Raw genomic sequence first — 24,209 nt, 5'->3', positions numbered from 1 at the left:
TCTGACAACTAAGTAGGCTAAATAACTTTAAACTTTAATACATGCTCGGATAGGCCAGTATCGGTCAGTATCGGTATCGGATCGGAATTGCAAAAACAATATCGGTATCGGATCGGAAGTGCAAAAACCTGGATCGGGACATCCCTAACAGCAGTATGATGATTCTGTGTGTTTTGATTGATTGATTGAGACTTTTATTAGTAGGTTGCACAGTGAAGTACATATTCCGTACAATTGACCACTAAATAGTAACACCCGAATAAGTTTTTCAACTTGTCGGGGTCCACTTAAATTGATTCATGATACAGATATATACTATCAGATATATACTATCATCATAATACAGTCATCACAGAAGATAATCACATTGAATAATATACATTATTTATAATCCAGGGTGTGGAGGGGGGCGCCGGATGTAAGTGTCAAAAAGACAGCCAAAAGAGTTTGATATGAGAATAAATCTAAAGTTAAAATATAGGGTAGAAATGCATCCATTTGCAGGAAATGTAGTCTTCATTTTCAACATTTTCTTTTAAGGCTTGCATGTCGACATTAAAACATTCTTCTTCATACTTCATTAATATATGCTACTTTTAAACTTTCATGCAGAGAAGGAAATCACAACTAAAAAAATCACTAATTTTTTCATACGGTGTTGATCTGGAAATTTTTGCCTCTGCATTTTGATGGTGTGGACGTGTGGCAACGAACGGAGATAAGCGTCTCGACAGACGTTATAATATTTGAACAATGATGACGAAAACTGTTTTCTCTGTCGTGTCAGCGTGTCGAAAATTGTTATGCGCTTATGTTTTTATTTGATTTTGTGCGTGGCATATAATTGCTATGCGCAGAGGACGTTTAAACAGTGCGCAATTGCACAAGCGCGCACCTTAGAGAGAACGTTGGTCACACGGCTGCGCTAGCATCACAGCTAACGTTAGCCATGCTGCTACCTCTCTGCTCGTGGAGGGCTTATACGTATGTGACGTATGACGTGACAGTATGTGACGTATGACGTGACAGTATGTGACGTATGACGTGACAGTATGTGACGTGTGTAAGAAGGTGCGCTTGCTGTCTGTGAGAAGCACAGACACAGAAAAGAGTGAGAAGAGCCTGTCGTGTAATGCCAGCAGCTAAAAGCAACTGCGTGAGAATCCACAGACCTGTGAATGTGTTGAAGGTGTGCTGGAAAATGCGGAACGGAAATTATAGGGAGCAGCAGAAAAGTGGAATGTACTATTTAAATAGGTGCGTTGGAAAACACGGAGCAGAGTTTGTTTTTTTAACTGGATCTGGATCGGCATTTTCCCATTCCTTGCCGATACGCATTTTTTTGCAAAAATCGGCGGCCGATCCGATCCAAATATCGGATCGGGACATCCCTAGCTTATTCCCTTTGGGGACGCGGGGGGCGCTGGAGCCTATCTCAGCTACAATCGGGCGGAAGGTAGGGTACACCCTGGACAAGTCGCCACCTCATCGCAGGGGCTACCAGTTTGATACACACTTAAATAAATTGCCAGAAATAGCATTTGCTCAATTTACCTTTAACTCCATGTTATTATTAATAATTAATGATATTTATCTTTGTGGAAACACTGATCATCTTAATGATTTCTCACAATAAATATATATAGAAACAGATAAATATCAATATGCAACACTTTATTTTTATATTTTCTCTAAGTGCACATTTTTCAAATTGAACATTTTCAAATGATCACTTCTAAGACGGTCTTGTGAAATCACAATATCTCATTTTAACTAGCTAGCCACTAACATTTTTTAACAAATCATGAAGTACTTTGCACCATGTTTGTACAAATAATAACTCATGTAAAATACAAAAGTCAACTCTCAAATTTTTAAATAAATCATGTCACACTTTGAACTGGACACCAAATCTGTTATCTGTTTCTTTGTCAGTTAGTGAAGACTAAGTCTTTAAAATATTTTCTTGGATTTTCAAATTCTATTTGAGTTTTGTCTCTCTTAGAATTATAAATGTCGAGCAAAGCGAGACCAGCTTGCTAGTAAATAAATACAATTTAAAAAATAGAGGCAGCTCACTGGTAAGTGCTGCTATTTGAGCTATTTTTAGAACAGGCCAGCGGGCTACTAATCTGGTCCTTACGGGCTACCTGGTGCCCGCGGGCACCGCGTTGGTGACCCTGGTGTACACAATGAACCCACTGGATGGCACGCTAGGCTCATGAGTGGGTGACTGCTTTAGTACATGTATCGCGAAGAACAAACCACCAGGTGTCTGTCTTTAGCTGATGTCCTACCTGACGGCATTAAAGATGTCCATCCATCCATTTTTTATTTTTTATTTTGTCCTGTCCAGCTTCTCAGGCAATATCAGCTGTTCAGATTTACTTTACAAAAGAGAAGTATAGGATACTTCTCTTGTTGCCTTATTTGTATTTGACTTTATTAAATGTATTTATATTATCATTTGGTGCAGCAGGGCCGGAGCTGCATCCATCCATTTTCTACCGCTTGTCCCTTTCAGGGTCGCGGGGGGGCTGGAGCCTATCTCAGCTGTGTGATTAATCAAATCGTTGTCCTACATACAGTAGAGGCCAAAAGTTTGGACACACTGTCTCCTCATTCAATGCGTTTTCCTTATTTTCATGAGTATTTACATTGTAGATTGTCACTAAAGGCATTAAGACTACGAATGAACACATGTGGAGTTACCGTATTTTTCGGACTATAAGTCGACGTTTTTTCATAGTTTGGCCGTGGGTGCGACTTATACTCCGGAGCGACTTATGTGTGAAATTATTAACACATTACCGTAAAATATCAAATAATAATATTTATCTAATTCGCGTGAGCGACGAAGAAAATGGCAGCAATCGTCACACACACGTCAAAAATCGTCACTCACACGTCAACCAATAAGAATTTGGCGGGGGCGGGTCATGGCAGAAGTGCATTGTGGGTCCTGGGATGCTAACTGCTATATGCTATACGCTACTGCCGGAGCTATTAAAATGGATCACATCAATATTGGCGGTATCTTATAAAAACTGAGAAGGACTGAACTAAAATGGCACCGAAAAGGAAATCATATACTGCAGATTACAAGCTGGACGTAGTGAAATATGCAGCAGAGAACAGCAATCGAGCAGCAGAAAGAAAGGACGCTAGCGGGGCGCATACCAGAGGTGACACAGAGGAAGAAGATTTCATGGGATTTAGCAATCGGGAGTGACAGATTGTTTGGTAAACGGCATGTTCTATATGTTATAGTTATTTGAATGAATCTTACGTATGTTACGTTAACATACCAGGCACGTTCTCAGTTGGTTATTTATGCGTCATATAACGTACACTTACTCAGCCTGTTGTTCACTTTTCTTTATTTATTTTAAATTGCCTTTCAAATGTCTATTCTTGGTGTTGGATTTGATCAAATAAATTTCCCCAAAAAATGCGACTTATACTCCAGTGCGACGTATATATGTTTTTTTCGTTCTTTGTGCATTTTCGGCCCGTGCGACTTATACTCCGGAGCGACTTATACTCCGAAAAATGCGGTATGTACTTGACAAAAAAGGTGAACCAACTGAAAATAACTGAGCTTCAAGCGCACCTGTGAAGTGAAAACATTTCAGGTGACTACCTCTTGAAGCTCATCGAGAGAATGCCAAGAGTGTGCAAAAAAGTAATCAGAGCAATGGGTGACTATTTTGAAGAAACTAGAATACAAAACATGTTTTCAGTTATTTCTGTTTCTTTTTTTTTTTTAAAACATAACTCCACGTGTGTTCATTCATAATTTTGATGCCTTCAGTGCCAATCTACAATGTAAATAGTCATGAAAATAAAGAAAACGCATTGAATGAGAAGGTGTGTCCAAACTTTTGGCCTGTACTGTATAGCGAAGAACAAACAACCAGGTGTCTGTCATTAGCTGATGTCCTCCTGACAGCATTGAAGACATTTTTGTGATTTAATCAAATTGATGTCCTACATATATTTTTACGGGAAATATGGTACTAGGAGTTAACTACTTGAAGTCATGAAAAGTGTAAAACCGCCTGACGCTGCAAATTGGACCGGGGATGTTGACTGTGAGTGCCGCACCTTTAAACAGCCCTTAATGCCGGACTGGGTGACAAACCCTAGGCAATGAAAATAGCACTGCTGGACATCAGGCTGTGGAGGTATACAATACCGTTATATTTGCTGACGGCGAATGTAGGAATGCATTTGACACCATCATCCAAAAAAATGTATGAACATTGCTCACCAAAGAAAAAAAGAAAGTTCTGAAAGATATGCGTTTCCCTCACGTATGCAGCAAGCAGCTGAAAGTTTTGACACTTTAGTGACAAATTTAAAACTGAAAGCTATAACCAGTAATTTTGGAGAGCTGCAAGACTTGATGATCTGAGACCAGATTGTTTTTGGAGTTAAGGACAATAAGGTGAGGGAGAGGCTTCTGCAGGAAGCAGTCGCAAATACCTAAAGGCTATTAAATAACCTGGATAAAGACAGTGCAGCAGTTGCAGCGGTGTCTAGGTAGACAATAAAGCAAAACAAGATGAAATACCAAAATATATTTTCAGAGGCAGCCTATGGAAAAATCTGCATAAAGTGTAAAAGACAAAATAATTTTGCAAAACAACGTTTTTCCAAGGTGAAAATGGCAAGCTAATGTGTACGAGCAGTGGAAGAGACCGCCCTGTCTGACACATTCTTTGTGGGTATAGTGACAGAAGTTCATTCTGGGAATAAGACAACACGAAGACTTGTATGAAAAATACAAACAAACTCTCCCGGTAAGGTCTATTCAGGTGTACTGGAGAGGAGGCTACGTCGGATAGTCGAACCTCGGATTCAGGAGGAACAGTGTGGTTTTCGTCCTGGTCGTGGAACTGTGGACCAGCTCTATACTCTCGGCAGGGTCCTTGAGGGTGCATGGGAGTTTGCTTATCCAGTCTACATGTGCTTTGTGGACTTGGAGAAGGCATTCGACCGCGTCCTGTGGGGAGTGCTCAGTGAGTATGGGGTAACGGACTGTCTGATTGTGGCGGTCCGCTCCCTGTATGATCAGTGTCAGAGCTTGGTCCGCATTGCCGGCAGGAAGTCAGACCCGTTTCCAGTGAGGGTTGGACTCAGCCAAGGCTGCCCTTTGTCACCGATTCTGTTCATAACTTTTATGGATATCATTTCTAGGCGCAGTCAGGGCGTTGAGAGTATCTGGTTTGGTCGCTGCAGGATTAGGTCTCTGCTTTTTGCAGATGATGTGGTCCTGATGGCTTCATCTGGCCAAGATCTTCAGCTTTCACTGGATCGGTTCTCAGCCAAGTGTGAAGCGACTGGGATGGGAATCAGCACCTCCAAGTTCGAGTCCATGGTTCTCGCCTGGAAAAGGGTAGAGTGCCATTTCCGGGTTGGGGAGGAGATCTTGCCCCAAGTGGAGGAGTTCTAGTACCTCGGAGTCTTGTTAACGAGTGAGGGAAGAGTGGATCGTGAGATCAACAGGCGGATCGGTGCAGCGTCTTCAATAATGCGGACACTGTATCGATCCGTTGTGGTGAAGGAGGCGCTGAGCCGGAAGGCAAAGCTCTCAATTTACCGGTTGATCTACGTTCCCATTCTCACCTATGGTCATGAGCTTTGGGTTATGACCGAAAGGACAAAATCACAGGTACAAGCGGCCCAAATGAGCTTCCTCCGCCGGGTGACGGGGCTCTCCCTTAGAGATAGGGTGAGAAGCTCTGTCATCCGGGAGCTCAAAAGTAAAGCCGCCGCTCCTCCACATCGAGAGGAGCCAGATGAGGTGGTTCGGGCATCTGGTCAGGATGCCACCCGAACGCCTCCCTAGGAAGGTGTTGTGGGCACGTCCGACCGGTAGGAGGCCACGGGGAAGACCCAGGACACGTTGGGAAGAGTATCTCTCCCGGCTGGCCTGGGAAAGCCTCGGGATCCCCCGGGAGGAGCTGAACGAAGTGGCTGGGGAGATGGAAGTCTGGGCTTCCCTGCTTAGGCTGCTGCGGAAAAAGATGGATGGATGGACAACACAGTGTGAACGTAGCTAAGCAAGATACGTGGATGGAGCCTATCCAAGTAAATGGAACTGTGGTGACTTTTAAGCTGGACACAGGTGCAATAGCTAACTTGATTAGTGAGTGTGACTTCAAAGCAATGAAAATAAAACCACAAATGTATCCCAATCATAAAGCACTGAAGGCTTACATTGGTCAACCCAAAAAAACTCTGGGGAGAAGCAAGCTCAAAATCAAAGTAAAAGGGAAGGTGCAATACCTCAAGTTTGCTGTAGTTCGAGAGGGGCATGAATCCTTACTAGGAGACCTAGCGTCTGAAAAACTAGGCCAACATTAACAGAAATCATCTGTTATATGTCTCCTGGCTGGCCTGGGAACGCCTCGGGATCCCCCGGGAAGAGCTGGACGAGGTGGCTGGGGAGAGGAAAGTCTGGGCTTCCCTGCTTAGGCTGCTGCCCCCGCGACCCGACCTCTGATAAGCGGAAGAAGATGGATGGATGGATATCGTGTATCGCGATATGGCCTAAAAATATCGAGATATTAAAAAAAGGCCATATCGCCCAGCCCTAGTAATACGTATAACATTTGAAGTAGAAATATTGATTTAACGTTTATTAAGAACAATTAATGTTGGGATTTTAAACATATTTATAACATATATTGTAACGGGACAGCGGTGATAACAAAAACAATCTCTTTCATTTGCAGACACGCCAAATTAAATACTGAGGGGACGCTCTCATTTATTTACATTGGGCTCATCTTTAAATAACAAAAAGGTAAATGTTAATCAGAAGCCGACAGAAGGCATGAATTACAATAGGCTGATTTGGCCTTAGAATACTTTAATTTAGGACTGTTTGTGTTGGCCCTGCGATGAGGTGGCGACTTGTCCAGGGTGTACCCCGCCTTCCGCCCGATTGTAGATGAGATAGGCTCCAGCACCCCCCGCGACCCCAAAAGGGAATAAGCGGTAGAAAATGGATGGATGGATGGATGGACTGTTTGTTGAAATAATCCTTTGTATAACAAGAATTTTATCATGACATGGAAAAAAAAAAGTATAAAGAGGGAGACGGAAAAGCAGTACGCATTTTGGGTGAGTATGTGCAGTGTGCTTTTACGACCCCTGCCCTGAAGAATGCAGAGGGGGATTTGTGTTGGCCCTGCGATGAAGTGGGGACTTGTACAGGGTTTACCCCGCCTTCCGCCCGTGTGCAGCTGGGATAGGCTCCAGCACCCCCGCGACCCCGTAAGGGACAAGCGATAGAAAATGGATGGATGGATGGCCTTTTGAAATCTGCTCTGCACCAGAGGTCTTTGATAGAGCCATGGAGCATAGAGGGAATCAAAGGCATCCGAGTTTATGTGGATGCCATTGTGGTCTGGGGCTCTACACTTGATCAACATAATGAAAGACTGTTAAAAGTATTGCAAAGCATACACATATGGATTTGAAGGTCAATAAAGCAAAGTGTCAGTTTGGTGTCACAGCAATCACGTTCCTTGAAGACAAGCTCACAGCTGCTGGAGTGGAACCAGACACGGAAAAATAAGAACAATATTAGAAATGCCCAGACCAGAAGATAAAGAAATACTCTTAGGGGTTTTAGGAAAGATAAACTTAATTGGCACGCTAGGATCGTGTGTGTGAATGACTGCTTTAGTGCATACAGTATATAGCGAAGAACAAACCACCAGGTGTCTGTCATTAGCTGATGTCCTACTTGACGGCATTAAAAACATTTTTGTGAATAATCAAAACGTTGCCCTACATGTTTTCACAGGAAACATAACAAACATATTTCTCATGTGTTTTCATGGCCCAAAGTGGTTAAACTGATTAAAGTGTGTTTTGTTATACAGAGTCATGGCCCAGGTGTCCTGTGAGCTGGTGGCCCCCAAGGAGAACCGGCCAAATGAGGGGTTCATGCTTTTTAATATAGAGCTGTCACCAATGGCATCACCAGCATTTGAACAGGGCAGGTCAGTGTTTACCCTAGTTGATTTGATTTTGAAGTTTAGTTTAATTCTATACAGTGCCAGAGTATAGGCCATGTAAGGATACCTTTCCTTTGGAACAGGTCTTTACCTTTCCCTTTTGTTACACAATTCATGTACTAGTTTACACGTCAGCATGGCATTCAACCAAGGGCGGTACACATGCTGTACCATCTTCTTTCTCTGAAGGCAATCAGAGCTGTTAGTGAAGCTAAACCGGCAGCTGGAGAGATGCTTACGGAACTCCAAGTGCATTGATATTGAATCTTTGTGTGTGGTGTCCGGAGAAAAGGTACAAACCAGCACGTCCAGTGAAGTCAAAACTAGGTGTGTCCCGATACAACTTTTTCACTTCCGATACGAAGCCGATATTTTAGCCTTGAGTATTGGCCAATACCGAGATTGTTTTGATGCGATATCAGCAGAAATCAGACATACTTTTATTATTTTGTAGTGTGGAATTAGCGTTGCGCGGCATAACTGATATACATTATAAATTTGGCCAACGATAACGTTTTTAATAGAATCGTCATATCGGGATAACGCATGTTAATGAAACATTGTAGTTGTGTCCTGCAAATTTAACGGTGACAAGCGAACAAATACGTCCTCAATGCACTGCAGAGTCCTCGCTTGCTAGGTAATGGTTAACATCGCTCTAAAATGTGAAGCTTCTTCTAAATCACTAATCCTTTCCTCCATGGCGTCAATTATAAATGATAAATGGGTTATACTTGTATAGCGCTTTTCTACCTTCAAGGTACTCAAAGCGCTTGGACAGTATTTCCACATTCACCCATTCACACACACATTCACACACTGATGGCGGGAGCTGCCATGCAAGGCGCTTACCAGCAGCCATCAGGAGCAAGCGGTGAAGTGTCTTGCCCAAGGAATTAAATATGATTATTTAAGTCTGCTTAATTACTTTATCATTATCACTGCAGGACGATTAATAGCTTAACATGCTACAATACAAACCGTAGGAGTATATGCTAAGCTAAAGTGCTTTAATGTAAAGAAAGGATCGATTGATACAGATATCGACAGTATTGATGCCAAGCATAGTATCAGGACAGGTATCAGGTAAAAAAAAGAAGTTGTTTTTGTTATTGTTTACAGACTCAGAAAACTAGTCCCTTGACATAGTAGGACTTTGAGGGCTGTCACCGTGTATGCTTGTAGCTGTCCAGCTTTGCACAGGTAAACGCGCTTGTATCGGAGCTCATAACTCATTTTAGATGCAAGCCGATAAAATCCGATCGATATCCAATAGAAATATTGGATAGGGACACCCCTAGTCAAAACACTCTTTTCTGCTGGGACGATGACAGTGCTTGTTACATTTTGTGTGGTAAGGTGTGGCAAATTCGAGTAGATGTTCACATGCTGAATCATGATGGGAACCTAATGGACGCTGCCAGCATCGCTGCTATTGCCGCTTTGTGCCACTTCAGAAGACCTGATGTTGGCATTCAGGGAGATGAAGTCACTGTGGTGAGTACTTAATACTTTACTGATTAGACAGTGTATTGCACGGTCAGGCGTACGTTTCTACTCTCCTATGTAGTTACCATTAAGTAATCAAGAGTATGATGTTTTAGTGTAAGTCCAAATGATAGCTGAATGAACTCCTAAGTCACTCACACTGTACACAGAACACATGAAGTACGTATAAAAGTTAGTTTGACCTAGTTCTATTTTTCTTTTTTTTAATTTAATAATTTATGGTAGTGCATTGTTACCATTGAAATGTTGGGAACACTCTCCTGCAACTGACTATGTCTCTGCCCCCTCAGTACAGTCCAGAAGAAAGGGATTTCATTCCTCTTAGTATCTACCACTTGCCCATCAGTGTCAGCTTCGCCTTCTTTCAAAAAGGGTAATACGCCAATTTAAAACCCAATTATATTTTTGAATAACTGCTCAAGAAATTATTTTATTACTATACTTTCTGACTACCGTTTTTATTAACACATATTTGATGCCACTGCAATGTTGGGTTAATAATGATTTCCATAAAATATTTATTTCATTGTGTCTTGTAAAATGACTGCTAAAGTTTCCTTGAGGGGTGTCCGCATTCGAAATTGATATTGGTCCGATATAAACAAAAAACAAGTATGAGATTAAATCAACGTGCATCTTAAATTTCTGATACAAGCAATCCTGTCACATGTTTACTTGTGCAAAGCTGGGCAGCCAGTTAACATCTAAATGTTCCCCAATAAGCATATAAAGTTGGTGTTTTCTTGTATTTTAGCCAAGTCATTTACAAAAGGTAAAGGGAGTAGGCTAAAGGTTACTAGGAGCAACGACCCAACAGCTAAACACACAATAACACACGAGCTATACATACAAATTAAGTATTCTTAACCCTATTGCAGTCTAAAACTGCACATTTGTCAATATAAACTAGTATGAAATAATTTATAATTGCATATTACTTACACATACAAAGTCTCCAAGGCAGAAGCTTATTGGAAAGTATGCAATAACAAACATGTCCGCATCAATCAATTTACTGCATCATCTTAACTTAATGAATTTTTGTGACATCTGGGTGTTGCCAACAAACAAGTAGTATTCCACTTCAACTTAAAGACAGTATGAATACATTCCACGCTTAATAATTGATTGGTGATTTGATAGTGATCCAATATCTGTATCATATTTGAAATGGAAAAATCTGGACACTCTACAAGTTTTTCTACTTTAAAAGTTATGAAGTCTTCATATATTTGTAAAAAGGGTGAACTTGCAAAATCGGCCAATAATAATTTCTCCTACAGTGGGTCTGGGTTTTTTGCTGTGCTAATATCCAGAAATATGGTTGTGTATTTATTACCCCCCTCTTTTTCAGGACTTATCTGCTTGTAGATCCATGCGAACGAGAGGAGCGTGTGATGGATGGCTTGCTGATGATTGCCATGAACAAACACAGAGAAATCTGCTCAATTCAATCCAGCGGAGGCATCATGTTGCTAAAAGAGCAGGTTAATAGACTTCTATTATTGGCCTTCTACAGTGTACAAAGTTATGGAGTAAAAAGTTTCTACCAACATTACAGTATATTGGCGGCATGCTGACAAACAGCCAGTGGCGTTAAGTGCTGACTGCTGAGGCCACTCAAATCGCATTGAAAAAGAAAGGAAATACTCACCACTGCCTCGTCTAGTTTCTACCCTGTATTCGTCCAGTGTACTCGAGACTCGGTGCAGTGAACTAAAACTAAGTACGCTTGCGCACTATGCAGGCAGAAAAGTTTTGCAGCAGCTAATGGTGGAGACCTTTCACAGTTGAACCAACAAGGTACCAATTTTTGGTACTTTTGTGTGTGTTCATGGGCAGCACGGTGTAACAGGGGTTAGTGCATGTGCCTCACAAACTCCACACTTTTTGTGTGGAGTTTGCATGTTCTCCCCGGGACTGCGTGGGTTCCCTCCGGGTTCCTCCCACCTCCACATACATGCATCGGGAAATAGGTTGATTGGCAACACTAAATTGGCTCTCGTGTGTGAATGTGAGTACCGTATTTTCCGCACTATAAGGCGCACCTAAAAACCACAATTTTTCTCAAAAGCTGACCCGGTGCGCTTTATTACGATTCATTTTCATAAAGTTTCGATCTCGCAACTTCGGTAAACAGCCGCCATCTTTTTTCCCGGTAGAACAGGAAGCGCTTCTTCTTCTACGCAAGCAACCGCCAAGGAAAGCACCCGCCCCCATAGAACAGGAAGCGCTTCTTCTTCTACCCGCCCCCGGAAGAAGAAGAAAAAACGCGCGGATATCACCGTACGTTTCATTTCCTGTTTACATCTGTAAAGACCACAAAATGGCTCCTACAAAGCGACAAGGATCCGGTTCATAAAAAGACGCAATCTCTCCATCCGCACACGGATTACTACCGTATTTCACAGCAACTGATATTCCTGTGAACCGCACTGTGGAACGGGAGCACGTACGGTGAATATTCGCACCACAGGGAATGAGAAGTCATCCTTCACTGTGGTTCTAGCTTGCCATGCTAACTTCCACCCATGGTGATATTCAAAAGGAAGACCTTGCCAAAAGAGACCTTTCCAGCCGGCGTCATCATAAAAGCTAACTCGAAGGGATGGATGGATGAAGAAAAGATGAGCGAGTGGTTAAGGGAAGTTTACGCGAAGAGGCCGGGTGGCTTTTTTCACACAGCTCCGAAGGCGAACACACCTTCACTAAGACGGGCAGACAGTGCCGGACGACATACGCCAACATTTGCCAGTGGATCGTAAATGCCTGGGCAGATATTTTGGTCACAACTGTGGTCTGAGCTTTCCGGAAGGCAGGATTCACAGAACTGCTGCACAACAACAGCGACACTGAATCCGATGACTTCGACGAGACGGAGCCGGCCATTTTTGGATCCCACGCTTGCGCAACTTTTCAATTCGGACACCGAAGACGAAGAATTCGAAGGATTTACGAATGAAGAATAACTTCAGAAGGTGAGCGCTATGTTTATTTTGTGTGTTGTGACATTAACGTTCGAGCAACATTATGTTGCTTTTGCTCTACACCATTTTGAATTTTACTATGTTTGTGATTGCACATTTGCGTACATTTTGGGACAGAGTTGTTAGAACGCTGGTTTTCAATATATTATTAAAGTTTGACTGAACTATCTGACTGTTTTTTTGACATTTACTTTAGCGCAGCGTTTTTTTGACATTCACTTTAGCGCAGCGTAGGCGCGGCTTATAGTCCGGGGCGGCTTATTGGTGGACAAAATTATGAAATATGTAATTCATAGAAGGTGCGGCTAATAATCCGGTGCGCCTTATAGTGCGGAAAATACGGTATGAATGTTCTCTATCTGTGTTGGCCCTGCAATGAGGTGGTGACTTGTCCGGGGTGTACCCTACCTTCCGCCCGAATGCAGCTGAGATAGGCTCCAGCACCCCCCGCAACACCAAAAGGGACAAGCGGTAGAAAATGGATGGATGGATGGATGGTGTGTTTTCATGTGATAATACATGCTCATTGTTATAATTATAATTTAATAATATAATATAATTTTTTTTAATGTTTACATTCAACACTAAGCTAGGGCTGCGTGATTATTCGATTTTATATTGTGATCTGATTAAATAATTATGACAATGTTAATAAAAAGAACATTGTTAAATTGATGTTCCTTTCTATCATGTCTTGCACTTCTAAGATAGGCTTCTCCTTTCTGCGAGAGCTCTCTCCACTCCAGTCTGTTTAGACATACAGTACGTTTTCCCCCCACACACACATCAGTGTTTCCCATTTATTAACTAATTTGTGCCTACAAATAAACTCACAGATGCATATTTGGTGCTTCCAGGTTTTCCCATGTTGATAAACAAATTATAATGGAAGTAGGGCTGGGCGATATTGCCTTTTTTTAATATCTCAATATTTTTAGGCCATATCACGATACACGATATATATCTCGATATTTTGCCTTAGCCTTGAATGAACACTAGATGCATATAATCACACCAGTATGATGATTCTATATGTCTCCATTAAAACATTCTTGTTCATACTGCATTAATATGTGCTAATTTTAAACTTTCATGCAGAGAGGGAAATCACAACTAAGTCAATTGACCAAAACTGTATTTATTAAACAGTGGCACAAACATTCATGTCATTTCAAAACAGAAAGTGCAAGATTGTCAGAGACATTTTAAAACAAGCTATGAGTGCACTTTTGTGCATGATGTCACTAAGATGACATATCAAAACAACACTAAATTAAAGTGCACTTTTTGTACAGAACGCCACTACAATAGTTTAAAACAAATAAAGTGCACTTTTGTGCATGATGTCACGCAAGATATTTCAAAAACTGTCAAATAAAAATTAGCTGCATAATAGGAAATCAAATAGTGTATATCCGTCACTATGTGGTAGGTTCCTGCGGACTTTATTACCTTCTGTTATAGACTATTTTTTTCATACGGTGTTGATGTGGAAATGGTTGCCTCGGCATTTTGTTGGTCTGGCACCAAACGGAGATGTTGACATGCGGAGTAAGCACTCTTTGTTCTCTAGCAGGTGACTTTTCAAATGATGTTACATATTAGCAGTAATGCTTTTTGTAGCAACGCTTTTGCCCCACACTTGACAAATTACGGTTGTCTGTTCGACATATTCCCACCTTAAGCCAAACCACCGCCAGACGATGGACCCTCTCTGTTTTTCTTGGGAATTAATTCTTCCTTCATTTGTTACCAGATTCGCACCTTCTTTCTCTCGTATTACCACTCGCACCACATGCTAACGTTACCCATGCTGCTACCTCTCTGCTCCACGAGGGCGTATACGTATGTGACGTGTGTAAGAAGGCGCACTTGTTTTATGTCTCTGTGAGGAGAGACAACAGAGTGAGGAACGCATGTAGTGTAATGCCCGCAGCTAAAAGCAACTGCGTGAGAACGTTTACTCGAATATCACGATATAGTCATTTTCTATATCGCACTGACAAACGTGCGAAATATCGAGTGTATCGATATATCGCCCAGCCATAAATGGAAGTGTGGCAGATACATCGACAATCCGCTTCATAACATCTCACACAAACCTAATTTGCTAGAGAATAAGATGCAGCAGAAGAGTTCTTTGGTGCCAATTGTGCGACTTTATTTTTAGCGAGGAGAGGTACGCATTAAAAGTAAAAGAGAGAGTTTTTGAGCTGTGTAGTGAAGTCTGGGGGTCTCTGCTGGAGCTGTTGTTCCCACGACCCGATTCCGGATAAGCGGTTGAAGATAAATGGCTTTGGTTTTTTTGCTTAAGTATCCCACAATGCCTTTCCGGCAGCCATATTGGTAGGCTTCGTTTACCGAGTGCAATAGCGCAATTCAATTCACATGTGATTTTTCCGTATCCATCCATCCATCCAATTTTTACCGCTTGTCCCTCTCGGGGTCTCTGGGGTGGATGATGGTAAACCTTGGACAAGTCGCCACCTCATCACAGGGCCAACACAGATAGACAGACAACATTCACACTCACATTCACACACCAGGGCCAGTTTAGTGTTACCATTGAACCTATCCCCAGGTGCATGTCTTTGGAGATGGGAGGAAGCCGCAGTCACGGAGAGAACAGGCAAACTCCACACAGAGACCACGAGCCCTGGGATCAAACCCAGGACCTTCTTGTGAGGCACCACCACTAACCCCTGCTCCACCATACTGCCCTACATTTCTGTAGTATTTAGTGGTAAATAACATTGCAGCAGCTTTGGTTTGATGGAGAAATACTACTGGTCACTAGATGGGAAGTCCCTTTGTCGTTATAAGGAGAAAACGGTCGTAATTGGATGCAAGGATCCTTACTAGATCGACAAGGTTGAGTGGAGAAGAGATCACATCATCTTCCCCCATGTTTGAGTACCGGTATATACAGGTAAAAGCCAGTAAATTAGAATATTTTGAAAAACTTGATTTATTTCAGTAATTGCATTCAAAAGGTGTAACTTGTACATTATATTTATTCATTGCACACAGACTGATATATTCAAATGTTTATTTCATTTAATTTTGATGATTTGAAGTGGCAACAAATGAAAATCCAAAATTCCGTGTGTCACAAAATTAGAATATTACTTAAGGCTAATACAACAAAGGGATTTTTAGAAATGTTGGCCAACTGAAAAGTATGAAAATGAAAAATATGAGCATGTACAATACTCAATACTTGGTTGGAGCTCCTTTTGCCTCAATTACTGCGTTAATGCGGCGTGGCATGGAGTCGATGAGTTTCTGGCACTGCTCAGGTGTTATGAGAGCCCAGGTTGCTCTGATAGTGGCCTTCAACTCTTCTGCGTTTTTGGGTCTGGCATTCTGCATCTTCCTTTTCACAATACCCCACAGATTTTCTATGGGGCTAAGGTCAGGGGAGTTGGCGGGCCAATTTAGAACAGAAATACCATGGTCCGTAAACCAGGCACAGGTAGATTTTGCACTGTGTGCAGGCGCCAAGTCCTGTTGGAACTTGAAATCTCCATCTCCATAGAGCAGGTCAGCAGCAGGAAGCATGAAGTGCTCTAAAACTTGCTGGTAGACGGCTGCGTTGACCCTGGATCTCAGGAAACAGAGTGGACCGACATCAGCAGATGACATGGCACCCCAAACCATCACTGATGGTGGAAACTTTACACTAGACTTCAGGCAACGTGGATCCTGTGCCTCTCCTGTCTTCCTCCAGACTCTGGGACCTCGATTTCCAAAGGAAATGGAAAATTTGCTTTCGTCAGAAAACATGACTTTGGACCACTCAGCAGCAGTCCAGCTCTTTTTTTTCCTTAGCCCAGGTGAGACGCTTTGCGCGCTGTTTCTTGGTCAACAGTGGCTTGACACGAGGTATGCGGCAGTTGAAACCCATGTCTTTCAAGCGTCTCTTGGTGGTGGATCTTGAAGCACTGACTCCAGCAGCTGTCCACTCCTTCTGAATCTCCCCCACTTTTTTGAATGGGTTTTTTTTCACAATCTTGACCAGGGCGCGGTGATCCCTATCGCTTGTACACTTTTTCTGACCACAGTTTTTCCTTCCCTTTGCCTCTCCATTAATGTGTTTGGACACAGAGCTCTGAGAACAGCCAGCCTCTTCAGCAATAACCTTTTGTGTCTTTCCCTCCTTGTGCAATGTGTCGATGGTTGCCTTTTGGACAGCTGTCAAATCTGAAGTCTTCCCCATGTTTGTGTAGGCTTCAGAACTGGACTGAGAGACCATTTAAAGCCCTTTGCAGGTGTTTTGAGTTAATCAGCTGATTAGTTTGTGGCACCAGGTGTCTTCAAAATTTAACCCTTACACAATATTCTAATTTTGTGACACACGGAATTTTGGATTTTCATTTGTTGCCACTTCAAATCATCAAAATTAAATGAAATAAACATTTGAATGCATCAGTCTGTGTGCAATGAATAAATATAGTGTACAAGTTACACCTTTTGAATGCAATTACTGAAATAAATCAAGTTTTTCAAAATATTCTAATTTACTGGCTTTTACCTGTATATTTGGGGTTTTGGCACCAGCCGCTGGACTAGATCTGACCAATCTAAGTCTATGAGCATGAACTGATGAAGCCTACTCGGATGAAAGGAGAAACGTCTTCTAAGACAAACCAAACAGTCCAGTTGCAATCGATTAAATGCCCTGAAATTACACTGACCTGGATGAATGAGAACATTTATTGACATACTTCATTTTTTTAACACAGCCCATTTTACATTTTTATTAGATTTTAAAAATGTGTAGAAAGCTATGACTGCTTTGTTTGTGGATGGGTTTGTGACGTTTGTGTTTATCTGTATAAACCCAGTGGACATTGTGTTGTCAAGGCTAGAGTCATGCACTTTCAGAAATGATCCGACCCAGGTTTTAATAACCCGAATAACCAATCTCAGGTCATTTCAGCACACTGACTGTAAGTCAGCATTAAAAGAATGCTGTTCTCATGTCGCTTCAGTTTTGTTTTATGTGGAAGCAGCAGCCCAAATGAGAGAAGTGGGTACTATTTTTATCAATGCAACTACGATCAAGCACATCAAGTTAATGCAAAAAGGGACTGTCATTTATATTCATTTCCACTTACAATTTTTTTAATTACCTGAAAGGAAATGGTCTGAACAAACATGAAGTTTATAGCACGTCATATCGGATCGGTTGATTGCAGCAATTTATGCTCGCCTTCACTCTTCTGTTCAGCCGCTTCCTTCTGTCCAAAAAAAAGCTTAGGAATGCGATGAAAATTACTTTTATCTCCCACTTCAATTACAGCTATTGATCATCATCAGTATCTCTTGATGATCATCAATGCGCGTGTTTACAAAGCCTACCATAATGGCCACCAGCAATGCATTGTGGTAAATGTAGAAAAACCCGAAGCCCTCTTTATTTCTCGTTCAACTCTACCACTAAAACTTCTGGGTAATGTAGTTAGAATATAATTGTGTTTTAAACGGGATGATACAGTTCAACGTACCGGTAGTTCCAAAACAATGAATGCAACTGATGTACTGTAGTTTATATCTAATGCTAATTTCCGATTCTTGTCCCTACTTTACAAGTGCCAACATACAGAAAACCTCCAGAAGCAACCCAACTTGTATCACTTGTATAAGTGCTGAGAACTACAACAGATTACAATAGATTATACAATATTAAATAATACATAACATTCATTGACGAGTGCCAATAAGTTACTTATCAACTTTTTTCTACAACACCTTCCTTTCTTTCACACAAGAAGAGAACTTAACTTCTATGTGTAAAAATTGTTTGAATGAACTATCAACATAAGCCATGAAGAAGGGGTAGGATTAAATATAAGATCTGCTTCTTCCTACTCATTTTCAGATATGATGAAATGTGCAAATGTAACCACATTATGTTCCTAATGAAATTTGCTAAACATGTATGAAACAAACATTACCCGATTCAAGTCATTAGAAAACACAGCTGAGACACTCCTTTATCATTTGGTTTCACTTTGACCTCTTGGTGAAATTTTTAAATAAGTGGTGTTCAAAGTATGGCGAGAATCCATTTGTGGAACGCATCTTGTTTTTGGACCGTGTAGCACATTGTAATAATATAAACAAGAAGCCCATCAAAAATATAAAATTAGAGCAAAAAGGCATCATTTATCGAGAGGAAACTGAAATGTTCATGCAAATGATTACCGGTAATAAAAACACAAATATTTTTCTTTAAATATATGTATTATGTTTCTTTAACCTTTGTATTATCCAATTTCATTACAAATAAAACATGTCAGCAACCCAACTCCTCTGTTGTATTTTGTAGTTTTACCCAAAAAATATCAAAAATAAATTAACATATTTTTCAGCGCACTTAAAATCCTTTTTCTTAAAAATCAATAAATTGTGCAGCTGATTAATACCCGTGCAGTCCAGTTGTTATATATTTTCTTACACATCTGAGTATCCTCAAGTATTATAAAGTAGACTTTCCATGGAGTAGCAATTCCAAGATGGCAGTATAATATAGATTATGGTGTTGCTGTAGTATTTGCCATTAAGGTGAATGTCATTTTTGTCTTTTGTTGAGTCCTACAAAGTGTTTATACTGTAAGTATTGTACTTGCACACTAGCTGTTTGACTGTAATGTGTATCTTAGTTATAGTTTTCATCACTTTGAAATCGCCTTGTAAAATCGCTAATCAGCAGCAAGTGTATGGCATATCCAGTGTTAATGAGCATCGAGCCTGCTGTACTTTTGAGTGCTTTCTGTGTATGTGTATGTGTGTATATATATATATATATATATATATATATATATATATACTTGCTTTTATGGCATGGACAATTGTAACATTACCTGGGGACAGTCTGGTTGAGTCCGCTCTGAATGCTTGAGTGCGTTCGCCTGTGCCAATCTGCAACCGGACGTAACGTCACTTGCAACAAAGGTTTCAAAATATGGCACCGTTAAAATTTTGTCAATCAATACACAGTAGTACTGAGGGATTTTGGTCGGTGAAAATGATTTCCCTAAATTGTAATTTCTGTTCTGTTGAAGGTAATGAGATGCAGCAAAATAGCCAGCGTCAAAGTGTCAGAAATCACGGAGCTCATCAGTAAGGCCCTGGAGAACGACAAAACCGCTCGGTGAGTTGATTGTCACACTTGAGCGTTGTTCAGCGAGTCGTAAGAAGAACTCTGCATGGATGTTTTACAGGAAAGCAGGCAGGTGTGGTTTCGCAGAGTCGATGCCTCAACAGCGCATCACCGCCTTGAAAAAAGACGAGACTGCAGTAGAAATGACGGACGTGTCGGAAAAAGCCACTGACATCATCCAGAAGACAGAGGCTCCTCCTTCCATGTATCCTGCACTTTATTACATTCTGTGACGTTGTCCTAGGGGTGGGCGATACCAAGTACATACCAGTATTACCAATACTGATACTAAGGGTGTTCCTATACAACCTTTACACTTTTGATACGGTACCGACATTGGGGCTTTAGTATTGGCTGATAATAATAATAATAATGATGGATTCGATTTTTTATATCGTGCTTTTCTATTATACTCAAAGCGCTCAGAGAAGTGGGAACCCATCATTCATTCACACCTGGTGGTGGTAAGCTACATTTGTAGCCACAGCTGCTCTGGGGTAGACTGACGGAAGCGAGGCTGCCAGTTTGCGCCTACGGCCCCTCCGACCGCCACCTATCAGTCTTCATCATTCATTCACCAGTGTGAGCGGCACCGGGGGCAAGGGTGAAGTGTCCTGCCCAATGACACAACAGCAGCGATTTGGATGTCAAGAGGCGGGGAGCGAACCTGCAACCCTCAGGTTTCTGGCACGGCCGCTCTACTCACAACTACGCCATACCGCCCCCAAATACCAATCTTAATCCAATACGATATCAGTAGGACTCATATCTACTTTTATAATTCTGGAGTGTGGAATGTTAGAAAATATTTGATCAAGTTAAACAGAACAATGGTAGGTATGAAAAACCCTAAAATGTTTATTATTAACCATCTGGGATTCATTTCTGTTGACTTTAAGTTGAGGTGCGGTGGTAATTGTTTTTTGGCGACACCTATTGACCACAGTAATTCATCACATTAAGCCCATGATGCAGTAAATTGAATGATGTGGACACCTTTTGGGGACGGCGTGGCGAAGTTGGTAGAGTGGCCGTGCCAGCAATCGGAGGGTTGCTGGTTACTGGGGTTCAATCCCCACCTTCTACCATCCTAGTCACGTCCCTTGTGTCCTTGGGCAAGACACTTCACCCCTTGCTGCTGGTTAGCGCCTTGCATGGCAGCTCCCGCCATCAGTGTGTGAATGGGTGAATGTGGAAATACTGTCAAAGCGCTTTGAGTACCTTGAAGGTAGAAAAGCGCTATACAAGTATAACCCATCCATCCATCCATCCATCCATCTTCTTCCGCTTATCCGAGGTCGGGTCGCGGGGGCAGCAGCCTAAGCAAGGAAGCCCAGACTTCCCTCTCCCCAGCCACTTCGTCCAGCTCTTCCTGTGGGACCCCGAGGCGTTCCCAGGCCAGCCGGGAGACATAGTCTTCCCAACGTGTCCTGGGTCTTCCCCGCGGCCTCCTACCGGTCGGACGTGCCCTAAACACCTCCCTAGGGAGGCGTTCTGGTGGCATCCTGACCAGATGCCTGAACCACCTCATCTGGCTCCTCTCGATGTGGAGGAGCAGCGGCTTTACTTTGAGCTCCTCCCGGATGGCAGAGCTTCTCACCCTACCTCTAAGGGAGAGCCCCGCCACCCGGCGGAGGAAACTCATTTCGGCCGCTTGTACCCGTGATCTTGTCCTTTCGGTCATAACCCAAAGCTCATGACCATAGGTGAGGATGGGAACGTAGATCGACCGGTAAATTGAGAGCTTTGCCTTCCGGCTCAGCTACTTCTTCACCACAACGGATCGATACAGCGTCCGCATTACTGAAGACGCCGCACCGATCCGTATAAGTATAACCCATTTATCATTATTATTATTTTGTTACTAGATACTTTCTAATACGCTTTTGCTTTGGAGACTTTGTATGTGTAAGTATTATGCAACTATTATTGAATTCTTGTTTATTGACAAATGCGCTGTTTTAAATTGCAATATTGTTCATTTCAGGATACTTATTACGTATGTCTAGCTTGTGTACTATTGTGTTTTTAGCTGTTGTAGTAGCGTATAACCTACTGTGTTTAAATGACTTGACTAAAATACAAGAAAAGACCAATCATTTATTTGTTAACTGGCTGTCCAGCTTTGCACAAGTAGGACTGCTTGTATATGCTTAAGATAATCTGATGCCTGTTGTCTTTACTGATATCGGGCTAAAATGGATACCAGATCAGGACACCTCTAACTGATACCGATAGTTTACTTGACAGTGTTCAAAGTCATTGATGACTGACAGGGATATTTCCCATAGTTTTCACCCCTGACACAACCCTAACTCAGCACTACTAGCATTCAGGAGCTGACAACGCCCGTGCCAGGTGTGGGTCTGGTCGGACATGGGGTGCAGAACAGCTGGGGGATTGACGAAGATGAACAAGATGAGAAAGAAGTCAGCAGCGACGAAGAAGCAAAGATGGAAATGGAACAGAAACAAGTGGAGCAAGGTAGAAACGGTTATTGAATTGATTTGTATCTGCCTCTAAAGAAAATATACTGAAGTGACTATTTGTTCTTAGGAGATGTGGTCGAATTATCGGACAGTGAGGAGGAGGACGTGGTTGTACTTCATCCAGAAACAGCAGACCGAAACTATAAGTAAGAAGAGCATAAACCGTCACATTCCACGACCATATGACTTTCTGACCACATGGGAAATTTTTTTATGATAAAGTTTATAAAACGAGATGATGCAATACAACTAAATTGATGCTTTTTCACTTGCAGGAATACAAGTTCAAGTTCCCACCAGAAGGGGCCAGCAGGGTCAAAGAAAAAGCTCAGAAAATGAAACCATTCCCAGCAATGTAATTCAAACCAAATGTATTTCTTGTTTATCTTCTCTTTAAATTAGTTTAAAGTAACATTTGAAAATATCCCTATTATATTTTGCATTCCAGATGTACAGTATAGAAACCACAAGCACTCAGAAAGCAAAGCAAAATCTGAAAAAAGCTACAGTATCTGAACTTGGAAGCAGAAATGAAAGTGGATTTGGACAAAACATAACCCTTTGAAGCAGTGAAGATCCTACATAAGGATGTTGCCACTTTAAGTAAAAGTACCAATGAATGTCACACACACACTAGGTGTGGTGAAAATTGTCCTCTGCATTTGACCCATCCCCTATTTCACCCCCTGGGAGGTGAGGGGAGCAGTGGGCAGCAGCGGTGGCCACGCCCAGGAATCATTTTTGGTGATTTAACCCCCAATTCCAACCCTTGATGCTGAGTGCCAAGCAGCCATATATTGCTATCTCAAATACAAACGTCAATGACTTTTTCCATGTTGCATTAGCTTGGTAACACATGACATGACTGCATATGGAGCAACTGGAGAATTTTGCTGGTCTGCGGGTGGACTAAGCATCAAATCTTTGAATTGAACATCTATCTACAGGATACAAAGCATATTTATTGAATTTGACTTCAAATGTCTAGACCTCTCATATTGCGTATCTGGTAATATTAATTTGAATTGTCTCTTATAATGCTTTTGAATTGACTTATGATGGTGATTTTGAGCTGTTTCCCAACCTTTATTCAACCTAAAGGATATTTTACATCAGAAAGTGTGTAATGATTTCTTATCTTGTGGCAACACGGGTTGATTTCCATCTACTGGAACGTTATTTGTTACTGCCTCATTAACCTGTACATCGCTGACATTGACAAATAAAGGTAGTTTTTACACAAAGAGAGTAAGTCTCTGGATAAGAGACTGAGGCCAAAATATAAATGGAAGTCAATAGTAGTTGTTGCTTTTGTTTAGTGCACTAGACCGTTTATTTTATTTTAAAAATGTATGTAGCAATACCACACATTTAATACATCTGATTTACAACAATACTAGCAAATGTATAATTTAATGAGCTAAACTTTATAAGCATGTTGCTATAAAACATTTTCAGTTCAATAATCCTCTTTAGATGGCCTATCTGAGGCTGAAAATGTTGATCGAACATCCTAACTTATTTCTATTCCTGAAAATGTTCAGTACTGCCATCTGTCCCGTTTGCGTCTTTAAGTGCAGACGGTACATCCATTTACCACACTGATGTTGGTCATGGATGCTGAATGAAACATGAATTCCTGTTATTAAAACACCTGACAACTTTCTAAATAAATTAACTTGTTTATAAGGAGTGTGAAGGTTTAATCAAAAATGGAAAAAATAGGTCAATCACATTTCAAGACTCAAGTAAACACTGAACAAATTGAATGTGACGTAATTATGAAAAAAAAAAAAGAAGATAAAATTAGGGTTCCACTAAGATTTTAAACTTGGATTCAGAGTCCAGAGTGCTAACCATGGAAACTTGTGCATATTGTCTGCAAAATAAGTAAACATTCAATTGCTCAAAATAATAAATTGATATATTTTTAAAACAATTATACATTACATAACACTTGTATATCCGTCAATGGAGTTACTTAGGAGACATGGTCAACTTGTGTTTCCTTGAAAAAGTT

The 24,209-nt window shown here is 41.4% G+C and overlaps 1 protein-coding gene across 3 annotated transcripts in view; it reads left to right on the top strand.

Moving 5' to 3' along the window:
- The window catches only part of exosc9 (exosome component 9), a 29,007-nt gene extending 5,574 nt beyond the window's left edge, over positions 1-23,433 (top strand). The window contains exons 3-13 of one of the 3 annotated variants that reach the window (XM_061977099.1): positions 7,902-8,021; positions 8,226-8,328; positions 9,396-9,533; positions 9,836-9,918; positions 10,900-11,032; positions 19,603-19,691; positions 19,762-19,905; positions 22,021-22,184; positions 22,257-22,335; positions 22,465-22,544; positions 22,638-23,433. In XM_061977099.1, the coding sequence (XP_061833083.1) occupies positions 7,902-8,021; positions 8,226-8,328; positions 9,396-9,533; positions 9,836-9,918; positions 10,900-11,032; positions 19,603-19,691; positions 19,762-19,905; positions 22,021-22,184; positions 22,257-22,335; positions 22,465-22,528 (1,117 nt within the window). In that variant the 3' untranslated portion in view covers positions 22,529-22,544; positions 22,638-23,433. Of the gene's footprint in view, positions 1-7,901; positions 8,022-8,225; positions 8,329-9,395; positions 9,534-9,835; positions 9,919-10,899; positions 11,033-19,602; positions 19,692-19,761; positions 19,906-22,020; positions 22,185-22,256; positions 22,336-22,464 lie in introns of all 3 variants that reach the window. The other 2 variants (XM_061977098.1, XM_061977100.1) reach the window with 2 other exon arrangements.
- Positions 23,434-24,209: the final 776 nt, after the last annotated feature.

The sequence above is a fragment of the Nerophis lumbriciformis genome, linkage group LG16, assembly GCF_033978685.3.
Source record: "Nerophis lumbriciformis linkage group LG16, RoL_Nlum_v2.1, whole genome shotgun sequence".
In the NCBI taxonomy this organism is placed as follows: domain Eukaryota; kingdom Metazoa; phylum Chordata; class Actinopteri; order Syngnathiformes; family Syngnathidae; genus Nerophis; species Nerophis lumbriciformis.
Note: the sequence above shows the minus strand (reverse complement) of the source record. Positions and strands in the feature narration are given on the sequence as shown.